Consider the following 21,538-nt stretch of genomic DNA (forward strand, 5'->3'; position numbering starts at 1 on the left):
GTACGTGTGAATGACTCTGTTCATTTTAAATGGTTGCGAAATCTTACACTACGTTACGTTGCGTACACCGTGTGAACGGGCCTTAACTCTTTTTAAATTTATGTATTTATCCTCGAATATTTACAAATAAAAATTGTGATATAACAAATATTTAATTCAAATTAATTCATTAAAACTAAAAGTAAAGCTATGCTATTTTACAATACCCCAAAAAAATATTTTTTTATTAATTTTAAACAGTTTATTAAAATTAAATAGTTTTTACAAACCAAATGTAAAAACATTTGCTATTGGTATACATCGTCACATTATTACCATATAAGACTGTTATAGCGCAGGTTTTATCTGTTAATTGATCTTAAACCTCAGTTAAAATATAACCAATCACTTTCAACACGTTAGCGCAAAAAAACATTCAAAAATTTAATAAAATCATTTATTTTAATTCACGTAAAGTAACAGCTTAAACATTCAATCATAATTAACTTTTCTGCCTGTTTAATTTAAAACTATTTACAAAGTTATTGTTATAAAGCTTAGGCTGGTTGCCAGTTTAAATTCAATTATGTTGGATTAACGATTTCGAAACTCGTTTTTAACACAACAATGCAAGTTAAACAAGCAAAACTGTTTATGGAAAATCGAATGCCAGAGATTAATTTTACACTTTGTTTCACTTCTTAAAATCACAATATCAAAAAACGTAATTAACCCAACCTTAACCTTATAAGATGCGTGCTAAAAAAATAAATTAAAGTTGAAAACAACATTTTAAACAGATCTACACTTGAGAAAATATATTAATAATGCATGGGCAAGAATATAACTTAAAAACTTTTATATAAACGCATGTTAGTAGCGTATATGCAAATGTATGTTGCATGACAAACACTTTAAAACTACAACCATCTATCTACGTGGTTTAATTATAAAGTAATTTTAAAAAAACGGGTTTATTATAACTTTCAAAAATATAACCAGTTTTGGAACGCAATATTTCGTATGTTGCAAGCATTTTATGTGACGAAACATCGCCCATTTAAATAGTAATAAACATTAATTTAAACAGTTAAACAACTTTCTTATTAAACTATAATATAATACCACAAATACAAATTAAAAAAACTAAAAATAACACCAAAATACACTTTTAAAATAACTCGGTCTAAAGTTTGGCAAACAAAATTAAAAAGGTAACAGGACCACAAAATTAGAGCTATCAGGGTATGTGCTTACCCTTAATATAAGTACTCGCTTGCCTAACATGAAAGACATCAAACAGAAACTTTTGACTAATTTCTTGTCTTATTATAGGCTACAATTACCTAGTAATATAGAGTAGGTGATTCACGTAATACTGTTATGTATATAAAGATTTATGTCTGTATTAGGCTTCAGGTTTTTGAAATATAACTCGTCGGTTTTTGGGGATTGAAAAAAAATATTTTAAAGTTTTTAATTTTTTTCCAAGGTTGGTTAATTAAACAATACACACTTTTATTTTATAGATTTATTTTTAGTCAAACAAATTCCCACTACTTGAATTTTTTCATTTAAAACATTAAATAAATAAAATGTAAGTTTAAAAGTGAAAAAATACTGAAAAAAAAACACAAAAATAAATTAATTAAATATTGGAGGAACCGATAATTGACTGAACTGTAAAAGCTGTCAACTTATTTGGTTTTAAAACAGGCTTAATTTCATTTTGATTATTTACTTTAATATTTTTTGTTCCATTTTGATTTAATTCAGTTTCATTGTGAAACATTTCACGGAAATTTTTGAATAAATTTGAGCGATTTTGGAAATCGGACGAACCCGGACAACTTGGCGGGGATTCAGAATTAAATTCCCGCGCGAAATTTTGAAAAAATTCCAAAGTTCGATGATTTTCAAAATACCTCATTTGAACATCGCGAATTTGGGCACAAGTCTTATGACGTAACAAAGAATTATCTACGTCACAATGTGTTAACAAAAAATGAAGATAATTAGGATTGTTGAACAAAGAACTTCTCTCAAACGACAAGGGCGATAATGATGACGTCATAATGCTGCTATCCAATAATGGCGCTTTATTTGGAAACACGTGACTATATGCGTCATTAGGTGATGACGTCAAAGCGTTTAGAAGATTTTGATTTAATTCGGTAAAATATTTGAATTTTTCGTTTTCTGAAACAAACTGTCGATCGAAAACATTTTCCGTCTTTTGAATCGAAGGTAAAAATGGCGGAAGAAAATGCGGGGGTAAAACAGGGGGGTAAGAAGAAAAATGGTTGTTCCGCATGACCAACTCTCTCTTGAACATAACTTCTTCTAATTCTTTGTCAGCAAATGCCTTTCTTTTTCGCATTCGCTCACTCAAAGGCGGATGTATTCTTGGCATGGAACTACTTACATTCGAACTTGATTTTTTTCGAAATTCTAAAAAAAAAATATTTTAAAATATTTAAAAAATAAAAAATAAATTTTTTGTGTGACCTGTTATCGAACATCTTCTTGCAGAATGTTTTTTGTGTTTTTCATGACGTAACAATGTTTCTTTATCGCCAGAAAATGGGGAACTTTCTGTGACGTCAGAAGCTTGTTGACGACGTAGAGCGACCTTAAAAAAAACAAAAAATTAAAAAAAAAAAAAGTTTTAATAAAAAGTTTTAATCAGTAAAAAACTAATTATTATTAAACAATTAAAATTTCTTTAAAAGTAAAATCAACGAAAATGTGTGAACAAGAAAAGAAAATGTTGACATAAGCCAGTCACGCATGAGTGAGTTTGTAACATTTTTGTCTCGAATTTAAAACTTCAAAGATAAAGTCACGTGACCCAAAAAATTTAAAATTTTTTGAATTTTTTTTTTGATTGTTTACATTTGGATTATAAAACGCAATTTGGCGGCTGCAGTTTTACACCTTTTACATTAAAAATATTTGTAAATTATTGCAATATTTCACTAAATGATTTTTATTGTTTTTTAAAAAAATGTAAAAAAAAACAAATTTTTCCAAATTTTTTCGCAAATTTTCTCGCACGAAAAAAACGCCGTCTGTTCTCACTTATGACGTCACGATCGTTGTAATCGGAGAGCGAGTTTTGCGCTAATTCTCGAACGCTGATTGACGTTTTAATTTTTCTTGAAAAGTTGAAAACTTTGAAGTTTTGGTTATAATTAAACATCAAAGATGAACCGAAATCTGACACAAAATATTTTAAACAAACAAAAAACAAATTTTTGTTCATTTTCTGCAGTTTTAACAAATTTTCAACTTTGCTAAAAAATTACTTAAAAGACAATTGTAAAAATAAATATTCAACAACTACAAAAAAAATTACGATTTAGGTTAAAAGATATTAATATAATGTTTACAAAATTTTACCAAACAAATTATTTAATAAATTTAAACTTTTTTTTGTGTTTTTTTTCTGTTTTGATTTTTTAAAAACAAAAAGTTTTATAAAAATAGAAAATCTGATTTTAAAAGAACAAAGGTTAAGATTGTTTGTAAACAGATTTGTTTTCCATCCCCCAACTTATTCCCACGAATTTACTTGAAACTAAAGAAACAAAATGACAAAAAAAAATCGAAATTTAAACCCAACTTCCCTTGCATTTTGAAGAACAAAAACAAATTGATTTTATTCGAAATTTGACAATTTTAATGCAAATAAAACTTCTGCAGAACTAATATTAGGTTAATATAAAAAACCTAAATTCTACTTAACTAAAAAGAAATATTATTATTATTACTTAAGTTCAAATATTTTATGATATTAACACAAACAAACAAAATAAGACAAAAAATTGATTTCGACTATAAGCGAAAAAAATGTAATTCCACTAAAAAACTTTGAGCAAAAAGTTTTAATTTCGCCGGCTATGTTATTGTAGTAAGATTAAATATCATTTAACGACCTGTGTTTGATCACAAACTTGCGTATTTAAGCAAAAAAATTGTTTAATTTAATACAGTAAAAAGTGTAGCGCGTATTAACGTATAAACAATACGAGAAACTGTTTTTTCAGAAAATAATGTTCATATAAATATAACGATCTTATTTTATTTAAACTCGTTCTTATTTTTAAAAAAATTCGACAAAAAATTCGTAAATTTTTTCACCAATTATTTAATAAATAAAATTTAAGTGATTATTACAACACGTTAATATTTTAAGTATTATTACGTCATAGACCAACCTGCGCGGCCATGATACGTTGTCTCTCGACGACCAATAAACATTTCGAACACTGACAATCCCTCCAATGACAATGCCTTTTATGACCTTTCAGCATGCTGACAACTCCGTGGTTTCGACATCGCGCGCACTTCGGCGTTCGAAGAACTTTCCGCGAACTTTTCACGGTTTCAACGCTCGGCTCAAAACTCGACATTTTTTACTAAAATTTTTTAAAGTTTTAATAATTGATTTTTAACAAAAATCGCGAATTTTTCATATAATCAACGATATAGCGATGCAAAAGCGATAAAAACACCACAAAAGGGCCTAAGTTTGATTCCCATTACTTCCATGTATTATCTATATGTAGTAGGTAAGCAACATAATAAGTTAAATAATTTAAAACTGACAGTTTTTAGGTAATTTTTAACACTTATGCCAAAATGCCTAAAGATAACAATGCACAAAATCATAAATAGTTGTTTTATTATAATTTAAATATTTTATATCAGAGCCCTTTTTAAATTTCAAAAACTAATTGTAATTAAAATTTTAACCACTTACCGAACTAATCCAAAATTGTAATTAACTAAAAAAATTATTTTCTTCAGATTTTCCAAATATTTTAACAAACGAAATTTCTGTCCGTCTTAATTGGAACCAAGCTCAAATACAATATGGTTAAGTGTTTGGTTGTGCTTAAAAGACCCGATATTTAGGCTATTTAGAGAAAAAATGAAAAAAAATCTGTATTTCGGTTTTGGCAAGTAAAAATAGCTCAAGAACGCCAACTGCCGACTGCTTTTCTAGTAATAACATTTTTTTTGTATATATCTTAATTCTTGATGTGAGATGGTCAAATGCACGACCTAAACATAGAGTAACATAAGTTCCTTCCACCTAGTCTCGAGTTGTGGCAGTTTGGGATATTATAGACTATAATTGCCCGATAATTATGCTGCTGATTAAGTGCTGGCTCAGCAGGAGTTCATACCATTTATAGCCCCTTACTCAAGGGCGCTACAGGATGAGATCAATGGGGATTGAACCCACGACCTCATACATTATATATTTAGTTTCTACTTTTCTAATGCTATTATCTAATTTTACCAACTTAAAATAATGTTCTGTAGAATATAAATTTCATAATTTTAAAAACAGAAAAAAATAAAATAGAATATTATCATTTTTTTTTAATTAGTAAACAAAAAATAAAATAACAAAAATTTAAAAAAAACTGAAATTTGAAGAACCGTTAAATCCAAATATATTTTAAGTTAAAAATAATAAGACATTATGTTACTTTAAAAATACAGTAGATTAATAATAATACAGAAATTAGGGTTTTATTCAGTGGATAATTTTAAACTGAGAATATATATTTAACAATAACAGTACAACTAGTTTTAAAATTTCAATAAATAATTCTCTAAACCAACTGGCTTGGAAGTTCGATATAATAACACTTTAATATAAACAGTGAAAAAAAAACTTTTTAACTAAACCATAAATCTTAGTTATAAAAAATGTTAATTACCAATATTTATTAATTAATTTATGTATAAAATCTTTTCCAATAACCTTTAAAATATGTTAACAATCATAATATTAAAACAAAGGTATACTTACATTATTTGCAAATTATGTTAATAAAAAAACATTAAAAAAAAATAAATAAAAATCTGGATATAATCGAACCTTATAACATCATATAAGAATAATACAGGCCAGCAGCTAGTAATAAGTAGCTAAATATTTTAAAATACTTTAATATTTAAATGCAATAAATAGGAAACAGTAACATGAGTATTTTGAATTGGCAAATTCAGGCTTACAATGGCATTTTTATATAGAAATTTTGACAGTACTTAATAAGGTTTCCTAATACTTACACAACTGAGCAAGTATATAGCACACAGTGTATCAAGTTGATGGTAACATGTTGGCATATTAAATAACAGATTGTCAACTTTTTCAATAAAAAAGGTTTTACGTTGAAGTAAAATTTGGAACTTTCGCAAAGTTAGTCAAGTTTTAAATATGGTTAATTAACTTTAATAAAACGACATAACATTAACTTGCAATACAACAAAAATTATTCTTACAAAAAATCTTTTAATAACAAATTTTTTTTAAATGGAACAAAAATTGTAGAAATAAATATTTACCCGATGCAACGTTATTTTGAATTTGAGGATAAACTCTGAGGTAAATTCACGTTCCAGTTTATAACCAGGTTGTCCCAGCCACAAGTTAGTATACTAGGATTATTTCCCTCAACCCAGGCAGCTGATGTGACGACTCTTCGATGAGAAATCCGCTCGTTCCGAGGTAAACGCGATAATCTGTTACCGTTAGTGTCATATAACCTCACCTAATAGTAAAAATTAGGAAATGTTTAACATAATTTAATAAAAAAAACACTGCTCTCATGCTGTAGCGCCCTTGAGTAAGGCACTATAAACAGTTTGAACTCCTGCTAAGCCAACATCTGACCAGCAGCTTAATTATCGAGTGATATAAATCTTTATCTACAAGATCCCAAACTGACAAAGTCAACTTGAGACCGGGTCAGGATAACAAATGTTACTTTATGTTAAGTTGGTGAAGTGGACCTTTCCACATTAAAGATAATCAATTACAAAATTTTTTTTTATATATGTAACATAAAAACATATGCTGATAACCACAAAAAATACATAAAAATAAATTTATAGAATTATTGTAAAATATCTGCAAATAGAATAGAGCTTAGTTAATAAAGCAAAATTTATAGACTTTCTTGTGTATTGTGGGTAAATTATAGCAAGCAAATATCAGGTAAAAGTTGTGACTATATTACAACAATTAAGAAAAATCTAATAGAGCGAGCCATGAACTAGTATTACTAATATAGCAACTGAGTTTCTTTGAAGAGAAACAGAAACTAACTTTAAAACTATTTTTATAAAACCTAAAAATAATTCTTGCCTGTCTGTTATCATGAGGTATTATGATCACTCCTCTGTTTGAAACACTCACTCTGTTTACAGCTGAATCGAACCTGATTGAAGCTAGCGGAGTTCGCATGTTTTTGAGATCCCAGATCTTAACACAACGGTCATCACTGCCACTCACTATCTGTGAGTTTTAACAACAAAATGTTTCAAAACATCTGATTTTTTTTTTGTATATATCTTTATCTTTGATGTGGGAAAGTCGAATGCGTGACTTAAACATAAAGTAACATCAGTTACTCCGACCCAGTCTCAAGTTGCCTGTGGCAGTTTGGGATATTATAGATTATAATTGCCTGGTATTTATGCTGCTGATTAAGGGCTGGCTCAGCAGGAGTTCATACCGTTTATAACGCCTTACTCAAGGGCGCTACAGCATGAGATCAGTGATTTGAATAGTTATAATATGTTTAAAACACAGATAAAAATATCTTCAATGTAAATACAGGGAAATTTAAGATAAAAATAAATTTTGTTATAGAAGTAACTCAAAACAAGGATTAATGTTCAGGATAAAAGTGAAATTTTTTACCTTAATTTTTACCACAATTTTGCAGCTTTAAAGTATTATTAAATAAAAATATATAATTCTAATATTAAAGTAATGGTGACCTTATGCATGTTAAATAATGTAGGTAAATATATTTAACTTAAACCTTAAAGAAAACAAAAATCAAAAAAGTTTTTAATAAAAATTTAACAGTTCACAAATCAGTAACAACCCTTACTTTGTCGTCGTTTGTAAACACGGCAGATGACACTGACTGTGAATGACCTTGACCCACAATAACGGTGTGAACCGTCGGCACCCTGAAATCACTGACCCGGAACGTTGAATCTCGTGATGATGTCACAATCAGTTTATGTTTCGGGTGAGCGCTAAATTTAAAAAAAAACTTAAATTATTTGATTTTTAAATCATAATTTATCTGATAAATAATTTTTTTATGAAAACAATTTGAAACTACCAAAAATTAAAATAAAAACAAATAATGATAAATTCTCATTAGTTAAATCCAAGCTAAACATGACATAAGCAGCTTAAGATAAACATTTACGTTTTAAAATGGAGTAAAAACAAAAATATTGATTATTTTTACTTTAACCCATGCATGATAGGTTTCAATTAATCTTTTAGTTTTTTCTGTCTTTAATTAAGTAATAAGCCTACAAAAACCTTGTAAAAATATTTTACCAATACTCACCAAAAAAATAAATTTAAATATCTTAAAAAAAATTGAAAAACAATTTTGAGATAATTTCACCTGACAAAAGTAAGAGGTAAATCATGTCCATTCAAAGTAAGAACGGTTTGTGATGTCATAGAGTCAACCAAGCAGGCAGTTCGATCCCACGACGCTGTCACAAATTGAAGACCATCCATCAACCAATCACAACCAACCACTGGCTGCTGGTGTGCAATGGTGCGTAAAAGTGGGACCATATACTCAGTTGATTGCTGGTTCAAAGTTTCTAAAAAAAATTATTATTCAGTCTAATTTGTTTATTATAAACGTTTATTCATAGACTACAAAAGCAGGCATTAAGTATTAAATATAACATGTAGGAGTAAAAATTAAGAGTTTAAAACACTACGTACCTGCATTTTATAAGAATAATTGAATAATTATTTAATAAATTAATAAAAATCCAAATAAAATTCCATTACAAACCGTTATTTGCATCAACATGATTTTCTTCACTTTTCCAGTTGGTTTCAAACTTCCACAAGTGGGCGGTAGAGTCCCCACTGGCTGTTAGAACGAGGTTTTTATCGGGATGAAATCTGATGCAGTTTACTGAGCCATTATGACCGCGATAGGTTGCAATACATTCACCTGTGTTGAGGTTCCTAGCGAATTCAAAATTTCGTTAAATTTAAAATATATTTGAGTGATAAGTGGTTGCGTGCAAGTAAATGAAAAGAAAAGAAATAGTATATAAATATTAGGGATGGGCCAATCGAATCCGAGTCCGAGTACTCGGCCCGAGTATTAAGCATATTTTAATACTCGTGCTCGTCGAGCATTTTTTAGTACTCGGACGCCGAGTAATAATTTGTCATTTAAGATCGTATACGATTTACTAAACATAAAAAACACGAGGTTTGCCTTTTTCTAATAATTTATAATCTACTCTCAATTATATTACGTTATTTAAGCAACAATTGCGCAACTAATACACTTTTTACTACACTTTTTTTACTAAATTTTACGCATAATAAATTTGAGACTTAAACATTTTCGTTTGGACTTAAAATGATATTGCTATCAGCGCCAAGTAGTTTTGCCAACGTTAAACACTTTATAATCCATAAATACGTGTTTTTTGGCAAATTTTGCAGTTTTAAAATTATGCGGGAAAGATTCTCGTGAACAGTTATATACGTTTAAATGACGTCATAACCGAGTACTCGGACTCGGCCGAGTATCGTGACAAAATACTCGGACTCGTCGAATCCGAGTAATTTGGATTTCAGCCCATCCCTAATAAATATATAGTAAAAACAGTACAGTAAAGAATATAGGAATTGGTAAAGTTAATAAAGTAAATGGTAAAATAAATGTGAATTATACGAAACAGAGTTAACAGTATGTTGAATATTATAATAAATAATAAAATAAACAGTTAGGAAAGGGATAAGACAATGGTGAAGTTAAAATAAATGATGAAGTAATGGAAGTATGCATAGTAAAAGTTTAATGTTAAAAATTCTACAAAAAATATATATATATACACAAAATTTAATTTTATTTAAATATTAAACAGTTTTTCTAATCTTAAATTTTTACCAAAGTTTAGCAGTTTGGTCAGCTGACGCTGTTCCCAGAACTTCAGAATTAAAAGAAGAAGAAGCAACATCCCAAATTCCATCCCTGTGTCCTTTGAACTCCTGCCATTAAAAAAATAAGTATGAAAAAAAATGTTTTATCACGAGAAATCTTATTTGATAAGGTTTTAAGTAGTACCACAAATATTTTGTGAATTAAGATATTGATAAGATATGGCGTCTATAAAAATAATGTTATCAAAAACTTGTAGGAATTACCTCGTCAGCATAGGTGGGCACAGTTAACCGAGAAAGTAACTTCGTTAAGTGATAATTTGTTACATAGTACATTAACTTCGTTAACGTTAATAAGTTAAATTAAACAAAATGTAACAGAATTTATCGATAAAACAAACAAAGAAACGACCTCTTTTTTGTAAAAAAAACAGCAGTTTTAAACTTAGTTGATATTTTATTTTAAAGAACAGAAGTTTAAATGACGTTTTCAAAACTAAAAAAAATGCCCAAATAACAGGGGCCAGATGGTAGTGGCATATATCGTTTAAAATTAAAATGATTAAACACAATAAACGGCAAAATAAAACATATTTATTTTTTATATTACCATGGTATACTTGTAAAAATATTAAATTAACGGACTTAATTTAACGGAAGCACAATTTAACAAAAGTTAACAGGTCCATTAACGATTTTTAAAGTTAATTTAAAAAGTAAAACTTATCGAAAAATTTAACTTCGGTAATTAACAATTAACGCATTATTGGATTAGTGCCCACCTTTAACGGATTAGTGCCCACCTTTAATCTAAGATAATAAGAAAAAATTAGGTTTTTAAATTAAATTACCTGAGCCACTCTACAAGTGATGCTAGCGGTTGGTTTAAAACTCGAAACTAGTTTGCTTGTTCCGGTTTTGTAAGTTGTCTTCAACCTTTGGGATAATTGACTGGAACTCAAACCTGATTTATTTTTCATTGTCTGTAATTTAATTTAATTGTAAAAATTTATTTTTTTTGAATCAATTAACAAATTATTGATTAAGAGATTTTGAAAAAGAAGTATTAAGATAATACTGGAATGAAACAAAACTATGTATTTCAATATTTTTGATGCTAAAAAGCCTTGAAACAAAAAAATAGAAAAATAACTTCTTTTTAAAGTGTTATATTAAAAAATTTTGCAATTTTGTAAGTGATGTATATAGCATGTTAGTATGGTTGACACCGAATCACGAAATGGCTTTAGAACTTTTAAAAAATGTCTGTGGTACTTACAATTTAGTTTTAAAAAAATATTAACATTATTAAACATCAAAAACCAGGTTACCATATTTTTCGTGTGATGTAGAAAGTCCTAAGTTAGCGTAGTAAGAAACAGAACATTCCTTTTTTTTTTTTTAATAAATTTAATTGTAAAGTTGTATTACTTAAAAAGTAAGTAAAATTATTTAAACTTAAAACCATTTTTGTATTCAGTGACACCAACTTTATCAATTTTTAAGTAAAAAAGTTTTACCAATACGATACATTAATGAAATTTAACATAAAATAACAAACTTACTTTCACTATTTCTCCTCCATCAACATGGTCACTTTTATCAGATGTTTGCGAATCAAGATAATTCAATCTCTCATTTAACTTAAGAATAGTTTTCTTTAACTCCATGTTTTCTTCGTATAAATCCCCGAATTCTTCCTCGATTTGTTCAAATAATCCGTGCAACCGATTCCTAAATCTTCGTGGAAGGCCATCGCTGTTTTCTAAATAAAAATTATTGTAAATTTATCCTCGATGTAGAAACATTATATTTCAATTTAAAGAAAACATTGGTTACCAAGACCTAGTTTAAGGCAGTTATTGTTGGTTATATTTTATATATGTTTATATCTTCTATGTGGGAAGGTCGAATGCGCAATCTTAACATAGAGTAACAACAGTTACTCCGACCCAGTCTTAAGTTGTCTTTGACAGTTTGGGATGTTATATAGATTATAATAGCCCAAAAATTTAGCTGCTGAGTCAACAGAAGTCCATACCAGTTAAAGCGCTTTTTCAAAGGCGCAACAACAAGAGATCGTGAGAATCAAACCCAGGACCTCATGTATTGTAGAAAGTCAGTTCTGACCACTACACCATGCTGCCGGTCTTGTTATACAGTTAGCAGTTAATAAACACTTTTTAAACAGAATAAATAATACTATCATCTTTTAATTAAATATTTAACAAATAATATAAAAGTTTAAAAATTTACCTCGTAATTTATTAAAATAATTTGCTTCTTTATTTATCGAATTTTTCTTTTCGTCTTTCTTGTTATTTTGCGAATCCATTTCAAATTTTAAGTGAATAGTAATTAAAATATAGTCGCGACAACTAATTACTTAACTCATTTTATTTTTAACTAAACTTTAAATAAATATTATTGAAATTTAAAGCACGTTTTCTTAAGCCTTTAAAATGTTTTGTAATCAACTAAGAAATTTCGAAAACAGAAGTTGTAACTTAAAATGTCAAGATTAAAAAAACATTTTTTTCGATTTCAAAGTAAATTTTTACCACAAAAACTATTATATACCTTTGATTATTATTTAAAAACCTGTGCAATGTATTTAAAACATTGTAAATCAATTAGTTTGAGTAATATTTAAGTTAATATAACATTTTATATTTAAAAGTTTAGAAAACAGTTTGATTCGACCTGTCGTAGCAACTAAATTGTCCTTTTAAAAAAGCACCAGCGAAAATTTATTGCATTTCAAAAATATTATCTGGAATATTAACGAACAAATATAAATATATTTAATATTTTACAAATATAAATAAATGTTAGATTTTCGTAAATTTCTGCTAAAAAAAATATAGTTTTTTTATATAAACAATGTTGGTTTACTATGACATAATAGTCCATATTGTTAATTAATATGACGTCACTTTCATGATAAAAACCGCGAAATTAAAGCTCCAAATAGAACCAGTGACGTCATAACCAACGCGATTAAAATCGAATTTTCAAAATTTGTTGAATTTACTAAAAGTTTCACATCTTCAAAATCTAAAAACAAAAAATAATTAATTAATTCTTTCATTCAACAAATTGAGGTAAATTTAATGACGTCATACCGGCACAAGTGACGTCATCCGTCAATAAAGTCCTTCCGTGTAAACAGGAACAAATTGGGTTGTTGTGTAAGTTCACTGTACAAACATCGGAACAAAAACTCTGACAAAAAAAAAAAAAGATCAAATTCACAGCCCAGCAGTTTAACCTGAAACGATACCGTCAGCGGGAATCGAACCCAAAACCCGGTTTGTATAAACTTACCCCTCGACAGGGATCGTCTTTCTTGCTCTTCACGAAGATTGGTCCTTGCGTGATCACGTGACTCTCCTTCATCAGGTCACGTGACATCATGTAATCGTCGTGCAAATCGCGTCTTTTCCGGTTCGGTGAACAAGCCTGAAATTATTTTAAGACATGACGTCATCCGAAATAAATAATAATGACGTCATGACTTTAATCAAACAAACGAAAACAAGTCACTACACATGACGTCACAACTTTGATTATATGACGTCAGATCGTATACTTTATGACGTCACATTTTTAACGTTTTCTCATACAATATATGACGTCACAACTTTAACAACATGACGTCTCATCACACAGTATATGACGTCACAACTTATACTTTTTTATGTCACATGATATACTTTATGACGTAACATTACCTTAGGAACGCAAGACTCTCCGTCATCGTCGCAGAAGTTGACTTCGCAGTGGAGGTAGATCATCTGATCCTCCTCACTCACGTTGAACCACTGGAACGAACAAAACTGGAACTGGAAGCTGGCCGGGCGGTCGTTCACTAGAACCTGGATCCCGTCTGCTCCTTCTTCTCCATTGTCAGCCGGGCACCTGAGTGTGACGTCATAATTGATCGTTGTTTGATGACAATAAAGTTATTTAACTTACTCGTCTATGATAATGTTGTATTCTGGAGTGCCAGCGGTTTCATTATAAGTCGGTGTCGCCCAACATCTCGCTGTCTGTAACAATCAAGACATTATGACGTCATAAAACAATTTTAAAAGATAATAAAACAATTTAAGTTTGTAATTTAATTTATTTTTATTGAAAATTATGTCGATATATTGACGTCACTTACCTTCATTGTCATGCCTTCGAATTCTTTCATTGTGACGTCAACGTAGATATAATCGGTGGCTTCGATCCTGGAGCTGCCAGCGCGTAATCTTGTAAGAAAATCGGAGTCGGAAAATAGTTGGAAACTAACTTCCAACAAACCTGCCGCAGTGTTCATCAAATATGGGAACACACTTAAACAAAAAATCTTAATTTGAGTTTTATTGTGAAGATTGTTATTAAAATACTATGATGTATTAAATGTTAAAGACCCCTTAAAAAAATGTTAAATACCCCCCTAAAAACTGTAAAATAACCCCCCAAAAAATGGTAAATACCCTCCAAAAATGTTAAACAACCCCCTAAAAAGTTAAATACCCCCCCAATAACTGTAAAATACCCCCCTAAAAATGCCCCCCCCCCCCCCAAAGAAAATGTTAAATATTACAAATGAAAAGAAAGGTTTTGTTAAATTTTAACCCAAACTTACGTTGGCATTGTTTCCATGGCATTAGCTTGAGCTAAGGCATCTTTCTTAAACAAACAAGTAAAAGTTAAAGTTTCATCAATATGTCGATATATCGGAAGATGGGGTTTGATTTTAGGGAGAACTCGGACGGTATATTGGTAAATATATTCATCTATAGTTTCCTGTACATATAATATCCAGTTAAAATAATAAAAAGTCTTCAGATAAAAATAAAGTTTAGTAGATGATATATATGTGTGTCCAGGGTTATATAAAATAGAGCTTAATAGACGATTATATATGTTCAAATTAGAGGTATAAAAAAAGTAAAAATGTTGCTTTTGGTGCGCGGGTAAGTTATCGCAGGCAAATATTAGTTAAGAGTTGCAACCGTATTACAACAACTAAATTGCTTACTCCGACCCAGTCTTAAGTTACTCCGACCCAGTCTTAAGTTGCCGGTGGCAGTTTGGAATATTATAGATTTTATTTGTCCGATAATTATGCTGCTGGCTTAGCAGGAGTTCATACCGTTTATAGCGCCTTACTCAAGGGCGCTACAGCATGAGATCAGTGGGGATTGAACTCACGACCTCATGTGTGATGTATCAAGTGATCTTACCACTACACCACACTTGATATCACTAGACATAAGTCGCAACACACGAAATACCTCGCACCTCAAACGGTGATTTTTTAATTATTTGTCTGATTTTCAAAAAATTTACCAATTAATTAATAACCTTAAAATTACCATTTAATATAATTAAAAAAAAAACTTACCGAAATATTTACGCCACATTTTGATAAGTTAAACTTAAAACTAACATATCGATGATTTTGGATCTTCGGCCGACAATAAATAGGCACTTGTTCTAATGTTAAAACATAGTTGTCCGACACTACCATTTCTTTACCCATGAACGCGGTCATTAAGTCAGCATCATCGTGAATTACCCTGTTAAACATTGTTCAATTTTGTTTAAAATTTACAGTGAGTGTTATATACTTCGGGCCTTGAAGTTACAGTTACTGCCTAAAGAAAACGAAAATTGAAGGAAAGCGTAAAACGAAAAGGCGGAATCCTAAATTAGAACAGGCGGAAAACAAGAAAATTCCGTTGCCAGTTTATTTAAGGATGTTATCATTTGATTAATACCCAAATACCAACATAAAGACTTTTTTTAACCCCCAGCTTATCATAACCCTCTTTTGGGTGATGCAGTTTAATTTCTAAAATAATATCGACCTAAATACAAATAAATAGTCAACGGATTTCGCGTTTTATTTTTTTAAGACTCCACCTCTCCTTTTTTAGCTTCTTTCATATTCCGTTTCCTCAAATTCCGCGTATTTACTTCAAGTGACCGTTATAGTGCCATTAGGTTACTATTAAAGCCCTGCCATTTGTGCCTTACCGTTATTGGTAGCTTTAAATTACCGTTAGTTCCTTTAAGTTACCGTTATTAGTGGCTTTAAGTTACCGTTAATGCCTTAAAGTTACCGTTATTAGTGGCTTTAAGTAACCGTTAGTTTCTTAAAGTTACCGTTAGTTTCTTTAAGTTATAGTTGGTACCTACAATTTACCGTTAATGCCTTGAAGTTACCGTTATTAGTGTTCTTAAATTACCGTTAGTGCCTTTAAGATTGATTTGCAACATATAAATTGTCTAACAATTCTCAACTGTCTAACACGACAACATCATTTATTATTAAAAATTTAAAATGATTTACTCACGTGATTTCAGCATGGGTTTGACATCGTATTTCGGATTCTGTTAATAACAAAGTTAAAAAAATAAAAACCTAATTTGAAATATTTATTAAAACTTTTAGTGAATACTTGTTATTCAGGCTGCATTTTAACATTAATATTTTTAACAGCGTTAAACTGCTAACTACAAATAGCAGCTTGTTTATTTTAAAACCTATAAATTGCAAGTTTATTGGAAGCTTACTTTTATCTACACATATAACACAACTTGGTTTAGCTAACCAATACGAGCAGAAAGGTTTCGAGTTCGAGCCGCACCAATGCCATATTATTCGCCATTAAGCCCGGCGTTTACAAATAGCTTTAACACACCAAAAGGTTTCGGGTTCGAGCCGCACCAATGCCACATTATTTGTCATTAAGCCAGGCGTTTACGGATAGGTTAAACACGACACAACAACACCCTTTTTCCTATAAAATTTAAAAAGTAAACTTACTTCGTTTTACTGAGAACGTTACCGAAATACTCGTTCCACCCGGACTGTAATATTGAACATAAACCACGTGACCTGTGACGTCAAAGCTTGAATCCATGTTGTATTCCGGGTCCCCACTGTAAGTTGCTGAGTTGGTGATATTATCCCCAACAATCTGGTGATCAGAACAATTAAAGAACCGTTGAGCGTTAGTGACAAGGAGATGATTATTTAGATAAAAGTAACACCACAAATTAATTTAACATTGAATCAACAAACCGCAAAACTGCGTCCACAATTTGGTTGGTAGCATAATGTTGTAGTTAGAACACTTGGCTTTACTACATGAGGTACTGGGTTCGATCCCCACCGCCTACAAGCTGTAGCGCCCTTGGATGTGGTGCTATAAACAGTATAAACCTCTGCTGAGCCAGCACTTAAGCAGATTAATTATCGGGCAATTATAATCTATTATATCCCAAACTGTCGAAGTCAATTTAAGACTGGGTCAGGGTAACAAATATTTCTTTATGTTTAGGTTGTAAAGTTGACCCTTTTACATCAAATATAAACTTACAAAAACGTCATAGATACTTATATGACGTCATACTTACAATAAGAAGGTCAGATCCATCCAACGAGTCGATCTCAACATGAACTCCATTATAAGGATATTGCGCGTATAAAAGCCACTGACAAATAGTTGTGTTCTGAAATGATTCGCTTACTTCTATCTCGTCTGATGTCACCACATACGATCCACAATCCTCGACCGCTAGATGGAAGTAAATAGTTTATTTTAAAAAAATAGTTGTTTTCATACCTATTTATCCTCGATGTGGAAAGGTCGAATGCGCGACCTAAACATAGAGTAACATCAGTTACTCCGACCCAGTCTCGAGTTGCCTATTGCAGTTTGGAATATTATAGATTATAACTTTACCCAAAGGGCGCTACAGCATGAGATCAGTGGGGATTGAACCCACGACCTCATGTAACATAGAAATTGTTCTGACCACTACACCACGCTGCTTAGCAGGAGTTTATACCGTTTATAGCACCATACTTAAGGGCGCTACAGCATGGAAGCAGTTGGCATCAAATCCAGCAGTTATAGTATGTAGAAAATCACAACTAAACCACAAAAAACTCAAGTTGTCAACTATAAAACTTAAACCGAATTAAGTGACGTCAACAGCTAAATGACGTCATAAACATACTGATATAGACTGCGTACACTCCCACCACGGGCAAGGTTTCGTTGATGGCGACACATTTCACAAACATAAACTCCCCCGTCGTCGAAACATAACCCGACGTGATGACGTCGCCGCTAAACTCGCCAATGACGTCACCATAGTCGGCATGGTTACCATCGTAAAACTAAAACAATTTTTTATTTAATAATTATTTTAAAGAAGATTTAAAACTGCCTTTACCGGGATTTGAACCCGAGATATTTACCCAACATTGTCCTTGTGAATCGTTAAGATAAGTGTTGTACAACCGAGCCGACCAGGGCCCGCCTGCATGTTGAACTTTGGCGGCAAACTTCGTGCAATTTTCCGGCGAATAAATTATAAACGGCTCCGTAATATTCATAAAACAATCTCCTTAAAAAATTAAAAACTTTAAATAAAAAGTCTTACTATTATCTACTGCATATGACAACACTCTTTTAAGTTTTAATTTATTTTATTTTTAATTTAAATTTAGTTTATTATTTTTTTATTTTAATATTTTTATTTATTTATTTTTTCTTTTAAATTTATTAATTTTTTAAATTTATTTGATTATATTTAATTTTAAAGTTTTAATTTAATTAATTTTTATTTTTTTTTTATTATTTTAAAATTTTAATATTTTTTAATTTTTATTTTAGTTTTTTTTTAGTTTTAATTTTTCAATTTTAAAGTCTCAATTTAACTTACGTTCAACAGTAAACAAAGATTGTGAATAAATTTCATGATTTCCCGCATCGGAGATAATCTGAACTAAAAAAGGATCGTCTCTTTTAAGGTAATAATAATTATTTCCTTCTGTTCCAATCAAACTATCAAACACGTTTCCTTCCGCGTCTTTGTTTACAAACTAAAAAAAAACAAAGTTTACATAAAATATATAATGATATTATTTTAATAACATTCAATTTAAAAGTGCCAAAACAAAAACATAAATTTATTAATTTTAAAAAGCAATATAACATTCCTAAAATTATAAAATAACTTAAAACACATAAAAAAAACTATTCACTTTTTTTTTCTATCTATCTTTATCCTCGATGCGGGAAAGTCGAATGCGCGACTTAAACATAAAGTAACATCAGTTACTCCAACCCAGTCTCAAGTTGCCTTTGGCAGTTTGGGATATTATAGATTATAATTGCCCGATAATTAAGCTGCTGATTAAGTGCTGGCTCAGCAGGAGTTTATATCGTTTATAGCGCCTTACTCAAGGGCACTACAGCATGAGATCAGTGGGGATTGAACCCACGACCTCATGTGTGGTGTAGCAAGAGTTCTGACCACTACACCACGCTGGCGGTGACCACACTTGTTGATAAACATTCTAAATAATATTTCTAACTGCCAAAGGCAACTCGAGTCTGAATCGAGGCAACAAATGTTACTTTATATTTAGGTCGTGAAGTCGACCTTTCCAAATTATGGGTAAAGAATATAACAAGAAACCTGAATAAGGTCCGGGTTAGCAGAATTGTCGGAAAAGATGAACCATCCATCAAACGACTCCAACTCAATTTCACATACTAAGTTCTCGCCAGTGGGCGCACTTGAGGTGTTGAAAAAGTTGCCCGAGTACTGGAGGTTGTAAAAATGAATCGAATTGTTTAAATAAGATCCAACACAATCAAATTGAACTAAAACATAAAAAATATTAAAGTGGGGTAATAACCGATTTGTGAGACCCAAGATTTATAAAAGTATTAGTATTTGCAAAGAATTAAAAAAAAAAATGAAACAAAAATTTAAATATCCCTAACCGAGATTCGAACCCAAGACTTACACGGAATAAAGTTGAAACATGCGAAGATGGGAAGTGGTCCGTTACAAACAGCATAAACTCGTTTATTATGAATTAATAAATATTTAGCGCTTGCTATTGATGATGTATAATTCATGATTAGATTATGATCTGCTGTAGTGCCTTGAAAAATCTAAATTTAAAATACAAATGTTTATGTTAAGATATACAACATTTTTTGTATATATCTTTATCTCTAATGTGGAAAAGTCGAATGTGCGACCCAAACATAGAGTAACATAAGTTATCCTGATCCAGTCTCGAGTTGACTTTTCCAGTTTAGGATATTATAGAATACCATTGCCTAATAATTAAACTGTTAATTAAGTGCTGGCTCAGCAGGAGTTTATACCGTTTATAGCACCCTACAGCATGAGATCACTGAAAATCAAACTCAGAACCTTATGAAGTGTAGAAAGTCTTCTGACCACTACACCACGATGCCGTTTCTGATGGTTTTATTGGTGACCAAAGTATATGTGACACATTTCTGCTACTTACTGCACAATAACTTCCAGCAGGTAGAATGGCATCACTTATTTGTGCTCCGACACTGACTTGGTTTTCAGCTGTAACTCTTATAATAACTGAAGGGTTTGAGATCGTTCTTTCTCTCGCCCTCCCGTCTCTAATATCGACGAACATTCGACGAGTTTCACAATCAACTGAAGTTTTAAAATTAAAATAATTATTTTTATATCTATTCGTTAGCACAGTTTATGGCACCGAATTATGAGCCGAAAGGTCTCGGGTTCAAACCGCACCAATGCCACACTATTTGCCATTAATCCCAGATAGTTAAATACATTAACAGGACAACCTTCCCTAATAAAGAATAAAACATATTGTCCGATATTTATGCTGCTGATTAAGTGCTGGCTCAGCAGGAGTTCATATCGTTTATAGCGCCTTACTCAAGGGCGCTACAGCATGAGCTCAATGGGGATTAAACCGACGAACCCATGTGTGGTGTAGCAAGTGTTCTTACAACTACACCAAGCTGCCGGTCAACACATTGATATGTTTGACGTTATGATTTATTTTATGAGTTTTACTTAAGTTGCGTTTATGCTTCCCTACAAGGCCCTGAAATATGTCAGATTCAAACAAATAAACAGTGATTAAATGTATAACAATCTACATCTTTTATCACCTGAAGTAGGAATCTAACTTAAGACCTAAGAAATAACTAAAAGTCATGGCTAAATACTAGAATTAAATTAAGAAATAAACAGAGTTTTAACTCGCCTGTTGACATTGCACAAACTAACAACAAAGTTATTCCAATCACGTATTTAAAACCATCACTATATGACGTCATCCTATCTTTCCTCTGACGTCACAGTCTAAAAATGATGAAATTTAATATATGAGCACACAAAATGCTTTTTTTAACTTTTAAAACTTTTCGCAATATCTCTACATTAATTACAAGAAAATTTTAACTAATTATATAAACTATTAAAAACTTAAAAAATTCGCCGAATTTTGCGTAGCTTTCAATAAGCACGAAACAAAATGAAATTTTAACCGGAAATGAGATCTCACTTCCCCGCAGAAGTTCATTTTTTCCCACGGGCTTAAGGGGAAATAAAGTAGCACAAACTTTTGTGTTTTTGAATCAACAAACATCGTTTGTTAATAAATAGCTTGAATGTGATAAAAAGTAGAAAACAAATGCATAAGTTATAAGCGAATCGTAAATAAAATCTAACAACTTTTATAAT

At 30.6% G+C, this 21,538-nt stretch overlaps 3 protein-coding genes across 3 annotated transcripts; all 3 read right to left on the bottom strand.

Moving 5' to 3' along the window:
* Positions 1-1,599: 1,599 nt before the first annotated feature.
* LOC145745693 (uncharacterized) lies at positions 1,600-5,205 on the bottom strand. Its single transcript, XM_082563837.1, has 4 exons — positions 4,745-5,205; positions 4,200-4,400; positions 2,488-2,611; positions 1,600-2,430 (listed from the first exon to the last, which is right to left on the bottom strand). The coding sequence occupies exons 2-4, from the start codon at positions 4,392-4,394 to the stop codon at positions 1,628-1,630; spliced, it is 1,122 nt and encodes a 373-aa protein (XP_082419963.1). The 5' UTR covers positions 4,395-4,400; positions 4,745-5,205; the 3' UTR covers positions 1,600-1,627.
* A 662-nt stretch (positions 5,206-5,867) lies between these two features.
* LOC145744772 (WD repeat-containing protein 37-like) lies at positions 5,868-12,407 on the bottom strand. The gene is made up of 9 exons (XM_082562713.1): positions 12,218-12,407; positions 11,527-11,726; positions 10,813-10,944; positions 9,969-10,069; positions 8,850-9,028; positions 8,442-8,649; positions 7,905-8,055; positions 7,151-7,300; positions 5,868-6,554 (listed from the first exon to the last, which is right to left on the bottom strand). Exons 1-9 carry the CDS (start codon positions 12,294-12,296, stop codon positions 6,360-6,362), a joined length of 1,395 nt encoding a protein of 464 aa, XP_082418839.1. The 5' UTR covers positions 12,297-12,407; the 3' UTR covers positions 5,868-6,359.
* Positions 12,408-12,899: 492 nt separating this feature from the next.
* Positions 12,900-21,132, bottom strand: LOC145744978 (uncharacterized). Its single transcript, XM_082562960.1, has 18 exons — positions 21,060-21,132; positions 20,313-20,476; positions 19,794-19,944; positions 19,460-19,647; positions 18,701-18,860; positions 18,234-18,382; positions 17,990-18,152; positions 17,384-17,544; positions 16,791-16,944; positions 16,318-16,354; positions 15,363-15,537; positions 14,601-14,761; positions 14,133-14,304; positions 13,940-14,013; positions 13,696-13,882; positions 13,289-13,423; positions 13,087-13,186; positions 12,900-13,018 (listed from the first exon to the last, which is right to left on the bottom strand). Exons 1-18 carry the CDS (start codon positions 21,130-21,132, stop codon positions 12,900-12,902), a joined length of 2,523 nt encoding a protein of 840 aa, XP_082419086.1.
* Positions 21,133-21,538: the final 406 nt, after the last annotated feature.

The sequence above is a fragment of the Corella eumyota genome, chromosome 3, assembly GCF_963082875.1.
Source record: "Corella eumyota chromosome 3, kaCorEumy4.1, whole genome shotgun sequence".
NCBI lineage: Eukaryota > Metazoa > Chordata > Ascidiacea > Phlebobranchia > Corellidae > Corella > Corella eumyota.